Raw genomic sequence first — 19996 nt, 5'->3', positions numbered from 1 at the left:
AAAAATAAGTCAGAAAAAGAAAAAAAAGACTCCAGTTCTATCCATCGTGTTGAGCTGGCATAATCTCTTAAATCAGCTCCCACATGCTCCCCGTGGTCCCAAGAAAGCTGTCACATACTCAGGTGTCACACAGATATCCTTTTCCCAAGGCAGCAAAAAGAGGTTTGTTCTTATCTTAGGTCCCTTCTGAAGAGTGTGGGAAACCTTCCAAATCCTCCAGCAACTGGCCCCATGTCTCATTGACCAGAAGTGTGTCACATGCCCCCTGACCCCTTATAAGGCATGGTGAATGAGACCCTGGGATTGACGTTGCTTCAGATCAACAAATCTTTGCCCCCTGCAGCTGGGGAGTTGATCAGCTTCCTCTGAAGGACACGGTGGCTTGCAGTAAGAAAATTGGGGTGCTGAATTCCTGATTCACAGATTCTGTGAGCACAGCACTCTTGCTTGTTTTATGCCACTAAGTTTTGGGATAATCTGTTAGGCAGCCATAAATGACTGGATAACGAACTAAATAGATTAGTCTCTGCATCTGCAAAATCTTTTATGACTTTGGCATGAAGTAGGCCAACATGTGCATCCTCACCTGACTTGAGATTGAGATCCCACGTGCAAAGGTCCTGTGGCGGGGTGGGGGGGGTAGTCTAGTTATACATGAGAGTGAAATGAGACCAGTGTGACTGGAGCACATGGAGACAGATATAGGTGGAGAAGTTAGCAGGGTGGGACCATGAAATGCCTTGTCGACCATGATGAGGACTTTGGGTTTTATTCTAAGACCAATGGGAAGCCATCAGAGGGCTTTGATTAGGGGAGTGATATGATGTGATTTGCTGTGTGGACATATCTGGCTGCTATGTGGAGATAGGGCTGTAAGGGCAGGGATGGAGACAGAGAGACCAGTGAGAAGGCTACTGTAACATTTCCAGCATGTAGAGATGGTGGACCGCGGAGGTAATGGTGAAACAGAAGTCTCATTTCAAGGGCCCAACAGAAACTCCTAGAGCCACAGTTTGACAAACTGCCACAGTTTGACATTCCTGAAAAGGATAGTCTGATTGGCTCAATCGGGTCACCTAATACAAACACGGCCACCATATTTGTAAGGAAGCTGATTCAAGAAAAGGTAATGAAAGAATATCCTAAGAATTGGGAAGGTGCTGGGACTTCCCTGGTGGTCCGGAGGTTAAGACTCCGCGCTTCCACTGCAGGCGGCACGGGTTCCATCCCTGGTGGGGGAACCAAGATCCCAAATGATGAACGGTGTGACCAAAAAAAAAAAAAAAAAAAAAATTGGGAGGAAGCTCCAAAAATGAGTACAAAGGAAAAAAAGGTTTGCCACTCACATTTCAGTGACTGAAGAAAGTCATATGGTCATACCCAATTTCAAAGAGGTGTCGATGAAAAGTTAATCAGTGGACCTAAGAAAGAAATGGAAAATTTTATTTGGGCCAAATTTGAGGATTTGGACCAGGTTTTGCTATTTAAAACAAAAGAAAAGAAATTCTATGTTCATTTATTAATTCAGCATTCTCGATTTTCTTCATGTACATTTAAAAATGTATTGGGGGGGGCACATTTTACATGCTTCTAAATTAAAGCAACATCATGGTTGGTCATAGTTTCCCAAAATGTCTGTGACAACATCTCCCCTCCTTTCAGCCCCCCAAGCCTTCCCCTGCCTACCCCCATGTCAGTAAATGGCACTGTCATTTACTTCAGCCAAACACTTCAAGTTACCCTTGATTCTTTCTTTCACATTTTATCCACCAGCAAGTTGTCAGCTTTACCTTGAAAATATACCCTGAATCTGATCTCCTTTCCTTCCTTTACCATAACCATTCTGTCCAAGTCACCACCATCTCCACCTGGACAGGTGTATATAACTAAACATTTTATACATAAAATAGAGAGTGTAGTAAATGCCTGTCATGCAATTCAAAATGTCCCCATTCTTCTTTCATCTATGCTCCTCACCTTCCCCCTTTTTACTTTATGCAAATCTCAGACAGCAAATTTTTCCATGCATGAATTCTATATCTCTAATGGATAAGGAATTAATAAAAATATAACCACATAAGTATCTAAGACAATTTTATAATAATATGTTAATATCGTCTATCAGAAGTCTGTGTGGAAACTTTTCTGATTGTCTCAAAAATGTCTCATTACTGTGTTTGGATCCAGATCTAAACAAACCTCACCCATTGCCTTCGGTTGACAAGAGTCTTAAATATCTTTTCATCTATAATGATCCCCTTCCTTTTCTTTTTAAAAAAGCCATTAATTAGTTATGAAACCAAGTCATTTGTCACTTGCATTTGGCTGGTTGAGTCCTCTTTCTGTTGTTCAACGTGTTCCTGTGTTCCCTGCGTTTCCTGTGAACCAGAGTTAGAGCTAAAGAGTGTGGGTCAGGGACCTCCCTGGTGGTCCAGTGGTTTGGAGTCCACCTTCCAGTGCAGGGGACGCAGGTTCGATCCCTGGTCAGGGAACTAAGATCCCACATGCCATGGGGCAACGAAGCCCGTGTGCTGCAACTGAGATCTGACGCAGCCAAAAATCAAATAAATAAATAAATATTTTTAAAAGTGCGTGTGTCTCTGTGTGCATAATTCTGTATCACAATTATAAGAAAGTTATGCTGTAAAAAAATATATTAAAAATATACCTCGAGGAATGAATTTGATTTACATTAACCAGCAAACAGTGACAATGGACCAGTGAGGTAACAGTGGACGTGAGGCTAGAGACCAGTGAGATTACCAGGTTTCAAGGTTTACCATAAAGGTAAACTTCTGACAGAGTGGTACCGACATAGAAGACAGAGAAACGGAATCCAATACGGAGTCCAGAAACAGACCACATATATATGATCACTTTATTTATGACAAAGATATTCACACAATCCAGTCACCTTATCTTTGATAAAGGAGGCAAGAATATGCAATGGAGAAAAGACAGCCTCTTCAATAAGTCGTACTGGGAAAACTGGACAGCTACATGTAAAAGAATGAAATTAGAACACTCCCTAACACCATACACAAAAATAAACTCTAAATGGATTAGAGGCCTAAATGTAAGTCCAGACACTATCAAACTCTTAGAGGAAAACATAGGCAGAACACTCCATGACATAAATCACAGCAAGATCTTTTTTGACCCACCTCCTACAGAAATGGAAATAAAACCAAAAATAAACAAATTAGACCTAATGAAACTTAAAAGCTTTTGCACAGCAAAGGAAACCATAAACAAGACGAAAAGACAGCCCTCAAAATGGGAGAAAATATTTGAAAATGAAGCAACTGAGAAAGGATTAATCTCCAAAATATACAAGCAGCTCAATATCAAAAAAACAAACAACCCAATCCAAAAATGGGCAGAAGACCTAAACAGACATTTCTCCAAAGAAGATATACAGATTGCCAACAAACACATGAAAGGATGCTCAATATCACTAATCATTAGAGAAACGCAAATCAAAACTACAACGAGGTATCACCTCACACTGGTCAGAATGGCCATCATCAAAACACCTACAAACAATAAATGCTGGAGAGGGCGTGGAGAAAAGGGAACCCTCCTGCACTGTTGGTGGGAATGTAAATTGATACAACCACTATGGAGTACAGTATAGGGGTTCCTTAAAAAACTAAAAATAGAACTACCATACGGCCCAGCAATCCCACTACTGGGCATATACCCTGAGAAAACCATAATTCAAAAAGAGTCATGTACCACAATGTTCACTGCAGATCTATTTACAGTAGCCAGGACATGGAAGCAACCCAATTGTCCATTGACAGATGAACGGATAAAGAAGATGTGGCACATATATACAATGGAATATTACTCAGCCATAAAAAGAAATGAAATTGAGTTATTTGTAGTGAGGTGGATGGACCTAGAGACTGTCATACAGATTGAAGTTAAGTCAGAAAGAGAAAAACAAATACCATATGTTAACACATATATATAGAATCTAAAAAAAAAAAAACAAACTGGTTCTGAAGAACCTAGGGGCAGGACAGGAATAAAGATGCAGGCATAGAGAATGGACTTGAGGACACGGCGGAGGGGAAGGGTAAGCTGGGACAAAGTGAGAGAGTGCTATGGACATATATACACTACCAAATGTAAAATAGATAAATAGTGAGAAGCAGCCGCATAGCACAGGGAGATCAGCTTGGTGCTTTGTGTCCACCTAGAGGGGTGGGATAGGGAGGGTGGGAGGGAGATGCAAGAGTGAGGAGATATGGGGATATACGTATATGTATAGCTGATTCACTTTGTTATACAGCAGAAACTAACACACCATTGTAAAGCAATTATACTCCAAAAACGATGTTAAAAAAACTAATATTTAAAAAAAATAATTTTAAAATAAACTAACTAAATAAATAAATGCAAGACAATCCTATATCCATAAGGAAAAAGTAAGCCTTGACCCCTACCTCACACCATGCACAAATGTTAATTCAAGATGCATCACAAACCAGAAGGTGAAAGCTAAAAGCATAAAGCTTCTAGAACAAAACACGGAAGAAAAGCTCATGACCTTGATGTGGGCAAAGGTTTCTTTTTTTTTTTTTTTTTTTTTGCGGTATGCGGGCCTCTCACTGTTGTGGCCTCTCCCATTGCGGAGCACAGGCTCCGGACGCGCAGGCCTAGCGGCCATGGCTCACGGGCTTAGTTGCTCCACGGCATGTGGGATCTTCCCGGACCAGGGCACGAACCCATGTCTCCTGCATCTGCAGGCGGATTCTCAACCACTGCGCCACCAGGGAAGCCCTAGGTTTCTTAACTAAGACACACACACAAAAGAAGCAGTAACCATAAAAAATTTGGTACGTTGCATTTCATTAAAATGAAAAACTTTGATTCACTAAGACTCTTTTCAGACTTCCCTGGTGGTCCAGCGGTTAACACGCAGTGCTTCCACCACAGGGCGTGCAGGTTCAATTTATGATCCGGAAAGTTCTGCGTGCCACAAGGTGTGGCAAAAAAAAAAAGCTAAAGAAAAAAAAGACACTTTTCATGTTTGCAGTATCTACATTTAACAAGGTTCATATGCAGAAGATAGAAAGAATGTCTATAAGTCAACAGAAAAAGACCAAAACTTCATTAGAATACGTGGGCAAAAAAAACCTGAACAGATGGTTTGAAAATGATGATAAGCAAATGTCAATCAGCACATGAAGATATGTGTTCATTTTCAGGTTGCTTATTTTCCTTCCCCCTCCATCACTGTCCCGAGATCTACTCCCAACTGCTTCTTTTTACAGCTCACCCTCTCTACCCCACAGCTGAGGGAAGGGGGTGATTTCTCAGGTCACTTTAGATTCTGGAGGCTGACTGTACGTGGTGGGACATTAGGATAGGAGGTATTTTCTCCTCGGATTCCTCACTACTGCGTCTCCTGTCATTAGCTAGGGAATTATTCTGACCCCGCAACCCTACATTTCTGCTTTTTAAGCCACTCGGTTTGGGGTACTTTGTTACAGCAACCTTAGGCAAACTAAAAGTACCTAAGAAAGTGGGGAGGGGAGAGGGTTGTTTCTGGCGATTTTATGGAGTTTCTTCCGTGAAGCAAGCTTCAGTAAAAGGCTGGCTGTTGCCCCGTCCATTTTAATTTAATTAATTATGTTCGTGGTCATGGGGTGTTCCTTCCAAGAATTAGTTTTCCTAGGGTTCTATCCATGGCCTATTGTTCTCCCTGGGTGATTTCATAGTTTCACATGCTGTATTTTGATGACTCTCACATTTTTATTTTGGGGCCAGAAACATCACTTTAGACCCCCCCCCCCAAAAAAAAAAGTTTAATAATAGAATAACTTTAAAACTTCCAAAAGCAGAGAGTGCTGAGCAGGGCAGGCTCTACCAGATGTTAAAAACTAATGTCACACCTCAATAAATAAAACAGCGGGATCCCAGTGCATGGAAAACAGATGAAGGGAACTGCCTAGAAAGGTCAGAAATGGACAGCGATTCATTTGGGAATTTAATGTATGTTGAGGGTAACATTACAAATTAATGATTAAAAGATAAATTCTTAACCATCTAGGGGGATAAATTCTTGAGCCATCTAGAGGGAACAAACCAAGCTCTTAAAAAGAAAACTAGGGCTTCCCTGGTGGCGCAGTGGTTGAGAATCCGCCTGCCGATGCAGGAGACACGGGTTCGTGCCCTGGTCCGGGAGGATCCCACGTGCCGCGGAGCAACTAAGCCCGTGAGCCATGGCCGCTAGGCCTGCGCGTCCGGAGCCTGTGCTCCGCAACGGGAGAGGCCACAACAGTGAGAGGCCCGCATACCGCAAAAAAAAAAAAAAAAAAAGAAAACTAAAAGAAACTTAAAAATTAAAATGTAAAAAGATCATGTGTCATTTTTTGTTTACATATACAACCATACAAACTTTGGAACTTGCTGTTCTTTTAAAATCTGCTTTGTGTAGTAAGCATCTTTCCAATCTCTTTTGGTAGTTGCAAAAGATTCTATTGTATTCGTCAACTATGGCACATCCATACTCCACCTGAAGGTTTTTAGGGTGTTTGTTATTTTTTGCTATTACAAATAATGCTGGGGAGAATATCCTTATCATTTGCCATTTTGGGCTATAGTGTGGGAAATCTTTACGCATGCATACTAGGTGTTTCTTTCTGGGTGTTTCCGTATCCTGACAGCATCCCAGGTGTGCAGTAAAGGGTTAACTCAAGAGTCTTGGGGGGCTTCCCTGGTGGCGCAGTGGTTGAGAGTCCGCCTGCCGATGCAGGGGACGCGGGTTCGTGCCCCGGTCCGGGAAGATCCCACGTGCCACGGAGCGGCTGGGCCCGTGAGCCGTGGCCGCTGCGCCTGCGCGTCTGGAGCCTGTGCTCCGCGACGGGAGAGGTCACAGCACTGAGAGGACCGCATACCGGAAAAAAAAAAAAAAAAATTAACTATGCTGTATAACTTGTGAAAAAATTTATATTCTGTCCAAGCCCATTCTCCCACAGTCTTGCCAAAGTTGGATATTACCATCTTTTAAAATTTTCTCCGATTTCTTTGGGGGAAAATGGCAGCATTTTCAATTACATTTCTCTTTGAATGAGGTCTCTTTTAGTCTTTTTATCACTTCTCCTGAGCTTTGAAGTCAGTCTGCTAAGCGAGATCCTCGGATCTCAAACTCGGGCCAAAGTGAATTGAGTGATTCTTCACTTTGCTCCCCTTGAAGCTATTTCTCTTTTACATGTTTTCTTAACAGCCACAGCAAGCCTTCTGCAACAACGCAACCCTGAAACTTGTTTTTAATTCTTCCCTTTTCTTTATTTGCCTTCTGTTCATTACGAAGTCCTGATTATTTTTTAAAAAATTGTAACATCATACATGTGAAACATTCATAAAATGCACAGTTTAAAGAATAACAGGGCTTCCCTGGTGGCGCAGTGGTTAAGAATCCGCCTGCCAATGCAGGGGACACGGGTTCAAGCCTTGGTCCAGGAAGATCCCACACGCCACGGAGCAACTAAGCCCATGCACCACAACTACTGAGCCTGTATCTACAAGACGGATCACAGGACATGGCTCAGAATATTATCTATAGCCCTTGAGGAGGAACTAACGGTCCTTGACTTTGCTTAGTGACTAACCTATTATTGTTTTGTCCTGTTCGACTGCTTTTTTTTTTGCTTCTGCATCTTCTCACTTCTCTGATTACATTTATTCTTTGGCTAAAGGTTTTCCACAGACCAAAGGCAGGCAGAGGACGTGGCGGGGAAGGACCGTAGGGTCCTGCTCCATTTTAATACTGTACATGCGGAAACATGGGTGAACCTTGGAAACATTATGCTGAGTGAAAGAAGCTGAACACGATGGACCACATATGATTCCATTCATATGACATACCCAGAACAGGCAAATCCACAGAGACCAAAAAGTAGATTACTGGTTGGCTAGTGGGAAGAGCACAGGTTTGGGAGGAAGTGGGCAGTGACCGCTAATGGGCATGGATGGGGTTTCTTTCTGTGGTGATGAAAATGCTCCGACATTGACTGTACTGCTGGATGGGCCACTCTGTGAATATGCTAAAAAGGAACCACTGAGCTGCTTCTGTTACTGAACCTAGCTTGGGCCTGCCTGCCCGCGTGGAGTAAAGACAATCTACCGACACTGGGCTGTGGTAAAGGAAAGTGCAGTGTTTATTGCAGGGCACCAAGCAAGGAGTCCAGGCAGCTAGTGCTTAAAAGACTCGATGGATTTCAGGGAAAGGTTTTGAAAGACAGGGTAAGGGAGAGGGGTTGTGGGGGGCATGCTCAGCTCTTGGATTCTCCTGATTGGTTGGTAGTGAGGTAACTGGGAGTCAACATCACCCACCTTCTGGTTCCCACCAGTCTAGGGTCTACATGCTTGTGGGCAGCACACGATTAGCTTTTTCCACCTGGTGGGGGTTTCAGTATCTGCAAAACAGCTCAGAGGAGATGACTCAGAATATTATCTATAGCCCTTGAGGAGGAACTAAAGGCCCTTGACTTTGTTTAATGGCTAAACTATTATTATTTTGTCTTGCTGGACTGTTTTTTCCTTTGCTTCTGCATATCTCACCTCTCTGATAAAATGTATTCTCTGTAACTCGGGGAAGGCCTAGGAGGCTAAAGGTTTTCTACAGACTAGAGGTATGTGGAGGACATGGGGGGGATCTGTCCCGGGAAGGCCCCATAGGGTCCTGCTTGGTTACACCTCCTGGTCACTCTAGTCTTGCTTTTTCTAGAATCATAAAGAATCATTCCATGTTTAGTGGGGTTTTTTTGTTGTTGTTGTCTGTTTGTTTGCGTACGCAGGCCTCTCACCGTTGTGGCCTCTCCCGTTGCGGAGCACAGGCTCCGGACGCGCAGGCTCAGCGGCCACGGCTCACGGGCCCAGCCGCTCCACGGCACGTGGGATCTTCCCGGACCGGGGCACGAACCCGCGTCCCCTGCACCGGCAGGCGGACTCCCAACCACTGCGCCACCAGGGAAGCCCCCATGTTTAGTGTCTTGTGTTTGACTTCGTTCACGTAGCATCATGTTTCTGAGATTCATTCATATCCTTGCAGGTATCAACCATTCACCACCTTTTCACTGCTGAGTAGTATTCCACCGTGTGGGTGTCCCATGGGGTGCTTATCTGTTCACCACCTGATGGACATTTGGGCTCTCCCCAGTTTAGAGCTATAATGAATGATGCTGTTATCAACATTTGTGTACAAGTCCTTATGCAAACATGTTTTCACTTCTCTTGGGAAAATACCTAGGAACCAGGTCATCTGTGAGGTCAGAGAGGAGAAGTGACTTGTCTAGGGTCCCCAGATAGGGAGGGGCTGGGTTCCAAGTCTGAAGGAAGGTTTGGCACTGAAGCAGTTTGCCCAAGGGAAGGAGAGAGCCTGTCTCCTAGAGGATGAAAGTTCACAATTCCCACTTCCCTCTTTTCCTCAGCCATCTAACCCCACCCTGCCCTGGCTCTGGGGTCTTCATCGCCAGGCTGTCTGAGGTACGGGGATCCCCAACATCCACCATCAGGGATAAACAAGATTTGAGAGGAAGAAGAGGTAACAGCGGACAGACTGAAGATGAGAAAGCTGGACAACGCCAAGGGCAGGGCAACCCTCGTGCACACACAGTCGCCGCGTGGGGGGACCCAGCCACTTGGCAGAGGAGTGGAAATCAAGTCAATCCTGTGGGGCGGTGACAGTTACTGACACTTAATGAGCACCTACTATACGTCAGGCGCTGTTCTAAGCACCTCGCACATTAACTCATTATTAACTCATTATTAATATTATTATATTATATAATATAATTATATTATATTATTATATATAATATATATAATATAATATATTATATTGTATATTATATATAAAATTATAATATATAATAATTATATTATATTATATAATATAATTATATTATATTATTAATATTAACTCATTATTAACTCATTATTAATATTAACTCATTATTAATATTATTATATTATATTAAATAATATAATATAATAATATAATTATATATTATATAATATATAAAATTATAATATATAATAATTATATTATATTATATAATAATATAATTATATTATTAATATTAACTCATTATTAATATTATTATATTATTAATTATATAATACAATATAATATATAATATAATATAATATAATATATATAATATATAATATAATTATATTATATATTATATATAATTATTATATATTATATATTATATATGATTATTATAATATATTATTATATTATATTATTATATTATTATTATATTATATTATTATAATATATATATTATTATAATATATATATTATTATTATATATTATATATATATTATATATTATATTATATTATATATATTATTATATATTATTATATATAATATAATATATATAATATATAATAATATATAAAATTATAATATATAATTATATTATATAATAATAAAATTATATTTTATTATTAATATTAACTCATTATTAACTCATTTATTCCTCACACCAGTCACACAAAGTACTACTGCCCTTGCTCCCATTATATGAACGAAGAAACTGAGGCACAGAGAGGTTCCATGGCTTGCCCTAGGCCGGGCAGCTAGTGATGGAGAGATAAGTCCACACAGGTGAAGCTGGCCCCAGAGATGACCCTCAACCACCATGGCACCTGCTTCTGTGTCAAGCTCTCCTGGGTGTGTTTCCCAGAGAAATTCTGCCACCGGTCCCTAAGAGGCTGTGCTTGATGATAACGAGGGTCTCAGGTGGTTGGTGGAGTTGGGAGCTGGGGGGGTGGTCACCTCTGGTGAAGCGGAAAGTAAAAATAAGGTGGACGATGGAAATTCCCTGGCGGTCCCGTGGTTGGGACCCCATGCTTTCATTGCTGAGGGCCCAGGTTCAATCTCCGGTTGGGAAACTAAGGTCCCACAAACTGCGAGGCCAAATAACAATGATGATGATAATAATAATAATAATAACGTAGAGGTAAAAGGCAGACTAGGAGTCAGTGATTGGAAACAGCCAATTAGCTATGTGGTAACAGAGAAAGGAGGGAGAAATGGGGTGGGGTGGGGAGAGAAGAGGAAGCAGAAGAGAAGGAGGGAGAGGGAGAAGGGCGAGAAAAGCAAACGATATTCTTCTTCAGTCTACCCAGTGAATAGGAATGTATCTCTCTGGCGAATAGGTCTATAGAACAAATTGGTAATTTGTCAAATATAGTCTTGGTATTTTTCATGCTTCCGTTGAGATCGTGGGGTGACAGCATGGTGCGGGGAGGGGTCCCCATCTGACCTCATCCTCCCCCCCCAGCTGCCACAGAGCTCCAGCCCTCATTTCTCCCCACCCCCTTGGGGGAGGCCCAGTCCTTGCCTCAGGGGCAGGAGGAAGTCGCCGACCAGCCTGGAAAAGGGCTGAGGGACAGGCCATGGAGAACGCAGGACCCAAGCCCGTCCCTCCGACTCCCGGACTCAAACCTGAACACTCCTCGCAATCCTGGGCGGGGCTGCCTTTCAGATCTCCACCTGCCAGAGAATGCCTTCGCCGCCCCTAGCCCCCTCTTTGAGGCTGCACACAGGACCCACAGACTCTCAGCCCAAGGCCGCCCTCCTCTGGACACAGGAGAGATGGGGACAGGGTGAAGACAGAGGCAGGCAGAGATGGGAACAGACTGACACAGGGGGAGAGGCACAGAAGCGTCAGAAGGGAAAGGGAGACAGAGGAAGACCCGCCAGACCCCTTCTGATCTTTCCAGGGCTGACTGTACCCTTTCTCCCGCCAATTTCCATCCTGATGTGAAGGGTCCTGCAGGACTCGGCCACCACCCACCTCTTCAGCCCTGAATTCTGCCACAGCACCAACACCCACCTCTTCTTACTCCAGGAACCCTGACCTCACAAGTTTCCCCAGGTAGCAGCACCCTTCACGCCTTCAAGCTTTTGCATGTTCTTCTCCCTCTACAAGGATGCTGTCTTCCAAGGGGTTCCTCTGACCAGCTCCTCCTCACCCTCTGAGTCTTGGCGAAAATATTTTCTCTGACCACCCGGTCCCATTCCCCCGGCAGCCTCTGGTCACTTTCTAGGAGTCACGCACCTCCTACTCCTTGTACCATTGTCATGAAAATACCTATCACCCTGCACTGGGACTCTCTTTGCGAATGTCTGAGCTTCACCAGGGCAGAGATTGAGGTTCTTTGATTTTTCAACCCTGAGGGCACAGGCTGTAGACATATTAACCTGATTTAAAACCCCACTCCTGGGGTACACCTCCTGTCTGTGTGACACTGAGCACGTTGCTCCCCTTCTCTGATCTTTAATTAATTCATCTGGAAAGTAAGGAGGACAAATTCTACCCGACTGGTTTGGAAGACATCCAAGATTCCCTTTGCCTCATGGTAACGAGCATTTGTTCCCTTCCTCCCTTCCTTTTTTTTTTTTTTTTGGTCCCTTCCATTTTTATCTTGGATCTTCAATGTTCACCAGACTTTACACACTTCGAGGCACTAGAATTGCCGATCAACAGCTCATAATGGTGATTAATATTTATCATCACGTGTCACGTGCCAGGTCCGGTTCATGGACACTGTCAGTGAACTCTCTCAGCCACACTGGGCTGTTAAGTACAAATAAGGAAACTGACATGACGGCAAGCCAGAGGAAGTCACTGGTTCTAGGTCCTGTAACACGTAACTAATCCACTGTACATTCCCACCTGTAGTGGACACTGTTTGCAGCCTGCCCAGGTCCCCTCGGGTTCCTCTTACCAGTTCTGTGCACCCAACACCCGGCTTCTGTGTGCTTTATGCATTAATCATGGCTTTTTTATTTCTGTATTTCTGGTGCTCTGACATCTGGGGCCTTGCTGACATTGGAGGGACTGCCCCTCCCAGGGCTAGCCAATTCCTAGAGGTGATAAAGGACTGACATGTAAGTATGCCTTTCACATGCAAAGCAACAAACCCAGAGCCCACACCCGCAGCCACTTCCTTCATGGCATTCTATACTTCAGGGCACTATTCATCTGCCTAATCACCCCAGGGCCAAGTTCCGGGCAACCCGGGACAACCCTTATACCCCAGAGCCTGCTGAAATTACTCAAACTAGACAATCCTAAGCTTACCCTGCCTCATCTGTTGCTTCCCAAGGAAACCACAGTAAAGACTCTTGTCCAAGTTTCTCCTCTTCCCCTCTAACTCCTGACTGACCCTGGTGCCCTGCATAGCTTGGCATGCCCCCTTCTTTGGGGATCTGTGAAAATAACAAACTATCTTTTCAGTGGCAGTTGTCTCCCGATCTATTGGCCTCACCATACCTGAATGATAATAAAGCTATATTTTAGAACAGTTCGCTGCTAGGGGCTTACCCTGCAACCTTGTTCCCAGGACTGCCCTTGAGCTTGAGGTGCCTGGAGTTTATATCCTGCCCCCTTCTTGCGACCTGTGGCCCATGACTGCCTAGAGGGGTGTAGTGGCAGGTCTCCAAAGACAGTGCCCAATGACCCTGCCCCCGACATTCATACATTTGTGTAGTCTTCTCCCATATTCAGTCTGGGCTACCTTGACTTGCATTAACCAATAAAATGTGGTGGAAGTGACACTGTGCCAGTTCCAAGCTTAGTCTTTAATAAGAGACTGGGCGTTTTTGCTTCCTCTCCTAGGAATGCTCACTGAGCTACCATGTCAGGGGTCCAGCTGTCTGCTGGAGGAAGAAACCACACGGAGAGGAAGAGCACGGAGACTACTCGGAGAAGGAGAGAAGTCCAGATATCCCACAGCCCAGTAGGGTCAAGCATAGTTAGCCATCCCTGCCAAGGTGCCAGATGCACCTGAGTGTACCATCTTGGATGCTCCAGCCCAGTTGGGCCCTAAGATGACTGCAGCTTTAGTTGACATTATATGGTGCCTCACTGAGCCCGGTCAATCCATGGACTTGTGAACAATCACAGAGAGTAATTAAGACTCGAAATTTGGGGGTGGTTTGTTATTCAGCAATAAGAAACCCAAACAGGGATCTCCCTTTGCCTCAAAGGCCCAGTTCCCTTTGCCTCAAGGTGGGAAAGACTCTACAACTAGATGTACGCTCCAGAGCTCCCCAGGGGATCAGGCTGATGTTGGGACTTCACCTGAAATCACATTCTAGCTACTCTTCTTCCCCATCGCTGTCCCGTTTCATCTATGCCTTCATTGGTTTCTCCTGGGAGCATTGCTTTCCTAAGTCATGGATACACAAATCTTGTCTCAGACTCTGCTTCCGAGAGAATCTGACCTCAGATAGGACACATCCGATTTGTCTCCTCTCCAATCAGAAGCCAAGGGCCTGGCAGGCTGTTCTCTCTCCCTACTCTTCCCCGTCCCTCTCCTGCATCCAAAAAGCATAGACCACCTTCCAGACTCCCCAGCAACAGGCGCCCATCTAGTCAGTGGGATGGGAGGATGAAAGTGGGAACAAAAACATCCATGAGGTCTCTGAGGGAAGCAGCAAGCAGCTTGTTTTGCCCTGGTCAGCAGCAAATGAAACCTCTTTGCCCCCAACTACACAGCCATGGAGGGGATCATATGGAGGTCAGGCGGAAGTCAGGAGGTTGGCACGTCAGCAGCAGCGCAGGGGCCAGGTGGGGATGAGAGTTGTCTCTGATTTTGTGTCTGTGGTGGGGGGGACTCTGCTGGGTGTTCCAACCCCTCCCTCAGGGAGTCTATCTGTGTGGCCTCTCCATCCCCACCAGTTCACAGTCCCTGGAAACCCCAAAATCCATCACCATGGATCCTCCAGCAGGTCCCACAGCCTGGTGCCACTGGAATCAGATAAGTCAGCAGAGAAAATGCTGGGGGCTGGGGGGCCACAGCCCAGTGGGGGACCCCCACTCAGAGCCTCCAGCCAATCCAAGGAGTCGGTGGGGCCCCTGGGAGAGGGGGACGGGGAGTTCGTGGGGGATGGGAGCGAGGAAGAGAAGACAGATGAGAGGCCTTCAGAGTCCGGGGAGGGGGAGAGCAAGTCGAAGGAGCCGGGGAAGTCCAGGGGCATGGGGGGCAGCATGTCTGTAGGGGAAGGAATGAAGTGTGAGCTTAGGAAGGCAGGGATCCGGACCCCTGCTCCCTATTCGTCCTTTCCAGGAGCCTAGGTCCGCAGTGCTCTCCTCCCTAGGACTCAGGAGTCCAGACACCAACCTATTCCTCCCTCGAACCCAGAAGCCCAGAACCTCGACCCTCTTTCCCCCCAAATCCAGGACTTCGGCTCTTACCCTCAGGCTCCACCTGATCGTCCAGGATGTCATTGATGCCCCGGTTCGGAAGCAACTGTGGACGGGCAGAACTGGCGTAAACCTGGGACTCCAGCCGGATCCTGACTGAGACCCCAGGCCCGCTCCCTCTCACCTGCGCTCTGCGGATCGCTTCCTGAAGCTCCTCCTCCAGTGTCAGGGCTGTCGAGGCTGGTGCTGAAGAAGGGATCGGCACTGGAGCTGGAGCTGGAGCCGGAGCCTGAGTCGTCGATGCAGCCGGAGCCGAAGCAGGAGCCGGTGCCGTCCCAAGGGTTTCCGCGGCACGTGGAGGGGACAGCGAGTGAGATGTTGGACTCGGCTTCAACTAGAACGGCGAAGAGGGCGAGTTTCTATACGCCGCGCCCACTGGGAGCAACCCCATCCGCTCGCTACCTGTGGCTCCACGTCGTGGTTCCGGCCCGGGTCTTCACTCATCCATGCCTCCCTTCGGCCTCGCCCCCTATGCTTTCATTGGCTTCCCTTACCTTAAGATCCTCCCCCTTTGCTCTTAACCGCACCCCCCACTTTATTGGCTATTCTTTTCTCGACTTCCCGCCCCGTCCCGCTTTGTCTTCTCCTCATTGGTCCACGCGCGTAGTCCCGCTCTCACCGAGTCCGGCCTCCCAGCGGCTCCCAAAGCCTTGCGCCTGAAGCGAGGCCAGGGAGCTCCAGCCGGGCAGTCCTCGCGCCGCGGCTTCGGCCGCTCGCGGGGCGGGGCGCCGCCGCGCATGCGCTCCAGGAGCATCGACTTGGTCCCAGACACCGGGAGGCCCCGCAGGCGCAGCTGCTGCCGGAGCTCTGAGACCTAGGGAGGGAGGCGGAGAGAGGCCGTGCTAGGCGGGCTCCGGGGTGCAGGTGGCGGGGGGGGGGGGGTCGGAGCTGGACATTTGGAAACCGAGAGAGGAGGGACTGGGGACCCTAGGTCCTGGATCTCCAATGGAGCAGAGGCTGCAAGGTTAGACTTCTGGGTCCCCACTGAGCGAGAGGGCCAGCCTGCGAAGCTACTCCCCAAACTCACCGTCAGCTCCTCCAGTTTGAGAGTCTGAAGTTCCAACTTGTGTGGAGAGGGCGAGGGGCTGGGGACTCCTGGTGGGGAGGGAGTGAGGGGACTGGGCTTCATCCTGGCGAGAGTTGTAAGGGGAAAACAGGTTAGAAGGAGCAGAGAGAACAGGCATTCTGGAGTCCTCAAAGACAGGGGCTCAGGAAGATGCAGGAAAGCAAGGGACCTGAGTTCTGAAGCTCCGAGAGAACAGAGGAGGCTAGTTCCGGTGCCTGAGAGAAGAGGAACCGGGGCAGGGGGCCGGGGTGGGGAGGAGGTGGCTCAGGCTCTCGGGTATGAGGTCAGGATTTCTGGGAACTGAAGGAAGAGGGCCGGGGATTTGGACTCTTGAGTCCTGGGGGAGGAGGGAGCTGGGGGCCTGAACTTCCCAGAGGACAAAAACAGGGGTCATACCTAGGAGGTGGCTGCTGTGAGTTTGTCCATTCCCATGGAGGTGGTCCAGGGGGACCCAAGGCCGACCCTTCAGCCTGGGGGTCTGCCCTGGACCCTTGTCTCGGCTCCGGGGGCATGTACTGGTGGTATGTCAAGTTCCTCTTGGGCTTGGGCTCCCTCCAATGTTGGGAGATCTTGGGAGATTCCTGAAAAAGCAGGTATGATGTCACACGCTTCTGCTCCATTCCCACTTTCCTGCCCCAGAGCCCCATGAAAAGTATGGGGTCGGCTTGTCCCCATCAGAGAGCAGCAAAATGAGCAGCAGTAAGGAGGACCAAGGCTAGACTCTCAGGGGGACTTTCCCTTCACTCTGGTCGAGACTCACCTTCTTCAGGGACTGCCAAGGGTAGTGTTTTGGCTCAGGGAGAAGGACCCCAGGGCTGAAGAGGAAAGGCGCTGGGCTCGAGGATGAGGCTGGGGCCGGAGCCAGAGCCGGGTCTGTGGCTGAGATCCATGGATCTGGATCTGAGAATGGAGAGGCAGCAGAGGACCCTGAGAGGGCTGCAGGCAGCAAGCCAGGCAGGGAGAAGCAAGGCCGCAAGGGAAGGAGGCCCCTGGAGGCCCCAGCCCCCGGGTGCAAGAGGACAGAGCCAGGGAGTGAAACCCAAGTGGTGGGAGCTGGTTGTCTGGACTCCTGGATCTAAGGGCAAAAGTGCTAGGGACCCAGACTTTTACATTCTCAAGAAAGGCAGGAATCTCATCCTCAGTCACCAAGGGGTGTGGTAGCTGAGGATCACAGATTTCTGGGGTTTTGCTGGGACGGGGGTGGGACCAGCACTCCCGGTTCTTGGGGAGAGAGAGAAGCTGAAAGCCACATCCTGAGATTTGTATGTGTGCCAGGTGTGGGGTGTGGGATGCCTGTCTTCTCCAAAGAAACAGGATCTGGATTCATGCATTTCATTGGAGTGGGAAAAGCCCAAGAGCAGGAAGAAAAGCTCCTAGGGGTGGGGCAGCCAGGGATCTGTACTCCTGGGTCCTGGGGAAGGGCAGGATGGGATTGCAATGTACCCTGGGGCATAGGGACTGAGGCTCGGAACGAAGCAAGATGTGTGGCAGCTGCACTCCAGGGTGCCCCAAGGGAGTGGGGCCGCCGTCCCCTCCCTTTCAGGGCCCACACTTACTCGTGTCCTGATAGCGTCTGTGGATCCGAAGCTGGAGGGCTGTGGAGGGAGGTGGGAGGAGAAAGGCGGGCAGGGAGTGTCCGAGAGCCTGGCCTGGCGGGCCAGTGTGAGCTGCAGTTGTGGGCGGGACACGTGTGCCCAGCCCCCTTACACACCCCGTGCAGGCGGGTGGGCGGGCAGCCTGCTCCCTTCCCGGGCCTCCTGCTCATTCCCTGCCAGCACAGCGCTGAAGGCCAGAGCTGTTCTGGGGCCAGGAGCCGGCCAGCGGTGCAGGCAGGAGGCAGCCCTGCCCCCAACTCCTCCACCTGCCCCCTTCGTCAGCTGATGCCCACCCCATCCTCCGCCCAATCACCATCTTAGCGTTTGTACCTCGCCCGCTTTTATCCCCGCACCCCGTTTTGCACACGCCCACTCCCTTCTGCACTACCTCTGGGCCTCCCCTCAGTCGCCCCCTTTGCACACCCTCCTTCAAACACACATTTCCCTGGGCTCTATTTTTGCATCTACAGCACTTTTGTGCACTGGTACCCTTTGCCACTCTTCATCCTAGGCTCACTGTCTCGGCACACACCCAGCCACGTTAACGCATTCAGAATTGGGCCCCCGGTTCTGGAGCAAGGATCTCTCTTTGCACATTTCTTTGTACACGTGCACTCTTTTGCACACTCCTTGCTCTTTGGTTACTGGTGTCTTCGCACCCACCCAGCCACAGAAGCAGGCTCATTTGCACACTCAAGTACGCTCTGTCTGCTCAGGACTTGACCTCCAGGTGTACCCACTGGCACACTTTTCACTTGCGCTGGGACCTGAAATGCAACCTTTGACGCTTTCAAGGCTTGAGAGCTCATTGTCCCCTTGCCCACAGTCCCACACTGGGCGCTCCTCCGATTTGCACGGGTGTCAATTTAAGCCCCTGTTCCTTTGCAGTACCTGGTCCTCTGCACACCCACCCCTAGCCGCCCATTCCCCACTATTCTCGTGAGCATTGCACCAGCCATTTGCACACTCACTGTCAACCACAACTCCACCCCTTTGCTGGGGCCTCCTTTACATAAATAATCTCTTGCACAGAAAACACATGCCTTTGGCATGTGTCACTACCCCCCCCCTCCCGTGTCACGCCGCCGTGCGGACTCCCAGACTTAGAGTATATTCCCAGGACTAGGAGGATCCCTTCCCTATGTGCACAGAGAGAAGACTCTCACCAGATCGGAACTTGGAGCGAATGATTTGGGAGCGCTGGGAGGAAGCTGCCAGGGTCATTGCCAAGGCCGGGATGGGGACCTGGACTGGGGGGGAGAGCAGGGCCCCCCCAGGAGGCAGGGTCAGAGTGGCGGTCAGGAGGCGTCCCTTGCATGTGAACGCAGCAGGGAAAGGGCCTGAGGAACTTAGAGCTGGGAGCGGCCTTGGGCCATAACTTCTGGATCCTGGGGGAGGAGGGGGCTGGGAGCCCAGACTCCTGGGTGTGAGGGAGGACGCGCTGAGGGCCCCAACTCCTGGAGTCTGGGGGAGGAAGGACCTCAGATCTGGGACTCCTGGGTCCTAAGAAGGAGGGCACTGGTGGCCTGGACCCCGGGTCTATGAAAGGAGAGGGAGGAAAAGGGGATGAAGGGAAGGAACTCAATACTCTAAGGGGCCTAGAATCCAACAGCCTTGATCAAGAGGGGAAAGGGGACCCGATAGGTCCCTGGGGAATGGAAGGGTCTCTGCCACCTGCATTTGAGAAGGGCGTGGGTGGGTGTCAGCCGCCACGGTCTGTGGGGAAGGGACTAGGATCAGGGAGGTGACAGAAGAGTTAAGGCGGGTTCCCCTCCCCACCCCCCACTCCAGGGGCTTCTCACCAGGTGGGCTCGGCTCAGCTGTGCTCTGGAGCGGGTTGAGTCCCGCAGTCAAGGCTGGAGGCGGCAGGCTCCGCCCTACCAGCCTGGGACCGCCTCGTACCCCCCTTTTGGGGGCGTGTCGGGAGCGATGGAGAGGGGCGGGGGGAGACAGGAGCCCCTCCTGGCGTCCTGAGAAGGGGCGGGAGCACGGACTGGGAGGGCCTGGGGCGGGGCGGAAGTCGGGGTTCCCGGCTCGCTCCTCCTCCACGTCCTGGGGCTGCGGGGTCGAAAGGGGCAGCGGCGGGC

General features: G+C 48.6%; 2 protein-coding genes across 14 annotated transcripts in view; both read right to left on the bottom strand.

Annotated features, from left to right (window-relative positions):
- The window catches only part of NTN5 (netrin 5), a 51976-nt gene extending 36558 nt beyond the window's left edge, over window positions 1-15418 (bottom strand). For 6 of the 11 annotated variants that reach the window (XM_067018163.1, XM_067018173.1, XM_067018165.1 and 3 more), the window contains exons 1-2: window positions 15240-15327; window positions 1347-1421 (exon numbers count right to left, since the gene is read on the bottom strand). The gene's annotated coding sequence lies outside the window, so the exon portion shown is untranslated. Of the gene's footprint in view, window positions 1-1346; window positions 1422-12765; window positions 14366-15239; window positions 15328-15372 lie in introns of those variants that run through there. The other 5 variants (XM_067018167.1, XM_067018168.1, XM_067018171.1 and 2 more) reach the window with 5 other exon arrangements.
- Window positions 14466-19785, bottom strand: MAMSTR (MEF2 activating motif and SAP domain containing transcriptional regulator). 3 transcript variants are annotated; one of them, XM_059045289.2, is made up of 10 exons: window positions 19712-19785; window positions 19076-19159; window positions 17871-17963; window positions 17075-17214; window positions 16711-16895; window positions 16276-16378; window positions 15868-16062; window positions 15373-15582; window positions 15240-15294; window positions 14466-15036 (listed from the first exon to the last, which is right to left on the bottom strand). In XM_059045289.2, the coding sequence occupies exons 2-10, from the start codon at window positions 19131-19133 to the stop codon at window positions 14753-14755; spliced, it is 1323 nt and encodes a 440-aa protein (XP_058901272.1). In that variant the 5' UTR covers window positions 19134-19159; window positions 19712-19785; the 3' UTR covers window positions 14466-14752. The 3 variants fall into 3 exon arrangements, with proteins under 3 accessions (XP_058901272.1, XP_058901275.1, XP_066874277.1); XM_059045292.2 differs by having other exon boundaries at window positions 17871-17909; XM_067018176.1 differs by having other exon boundaries at window positions 17871-17909; window positions 19076-19154; window positions 19712-19781.
- Window positions 19786-19996: the final 211 nt, after the last annotated feature.

The sequence above is a fragment of the Kogia breviceps genome, chromosome 18 (genome assembly GCF_026419965.1).
Source record: "Kogia breviceps isolate mKogBre1 chromosome 18, mKogBre1 haplotype 1, whole genome shotgun sequence".
Taxonomy (NCBI): Eukaryota; Metazoa; Chordata; class Mammalia; order Artiodactyla; family Physeteridae; genus Kogia; species Kogia breviceps.
This window is presented reverse-complemented; position numbering and strand designations above follow the sequence as displayed.

Coding starts and splice junctions, on each gene's coding strand:
- MAMSTR (XM_059045289.2), bottom strand. CDS start 19,133: ATGACCCTGGCAGCTTCCTCCCAGCGCTCCCAAATCATTCGCTCCAAG. Junction 15,295..15,372: donor AAGCGATCCGCAGAGCGCAG/GTGAGAGGGAGC, acceptor GCCCGTCCACAG/TTGCTTCCGAACCGGGGCAT. Junction 15,037..15,239: donor CGATCAGGTGGAGCCTGAGG/GTAAGAGCCGAA, acceptor CTTCCCCTACAG/ACATGCTGCCCCCCATGCCC.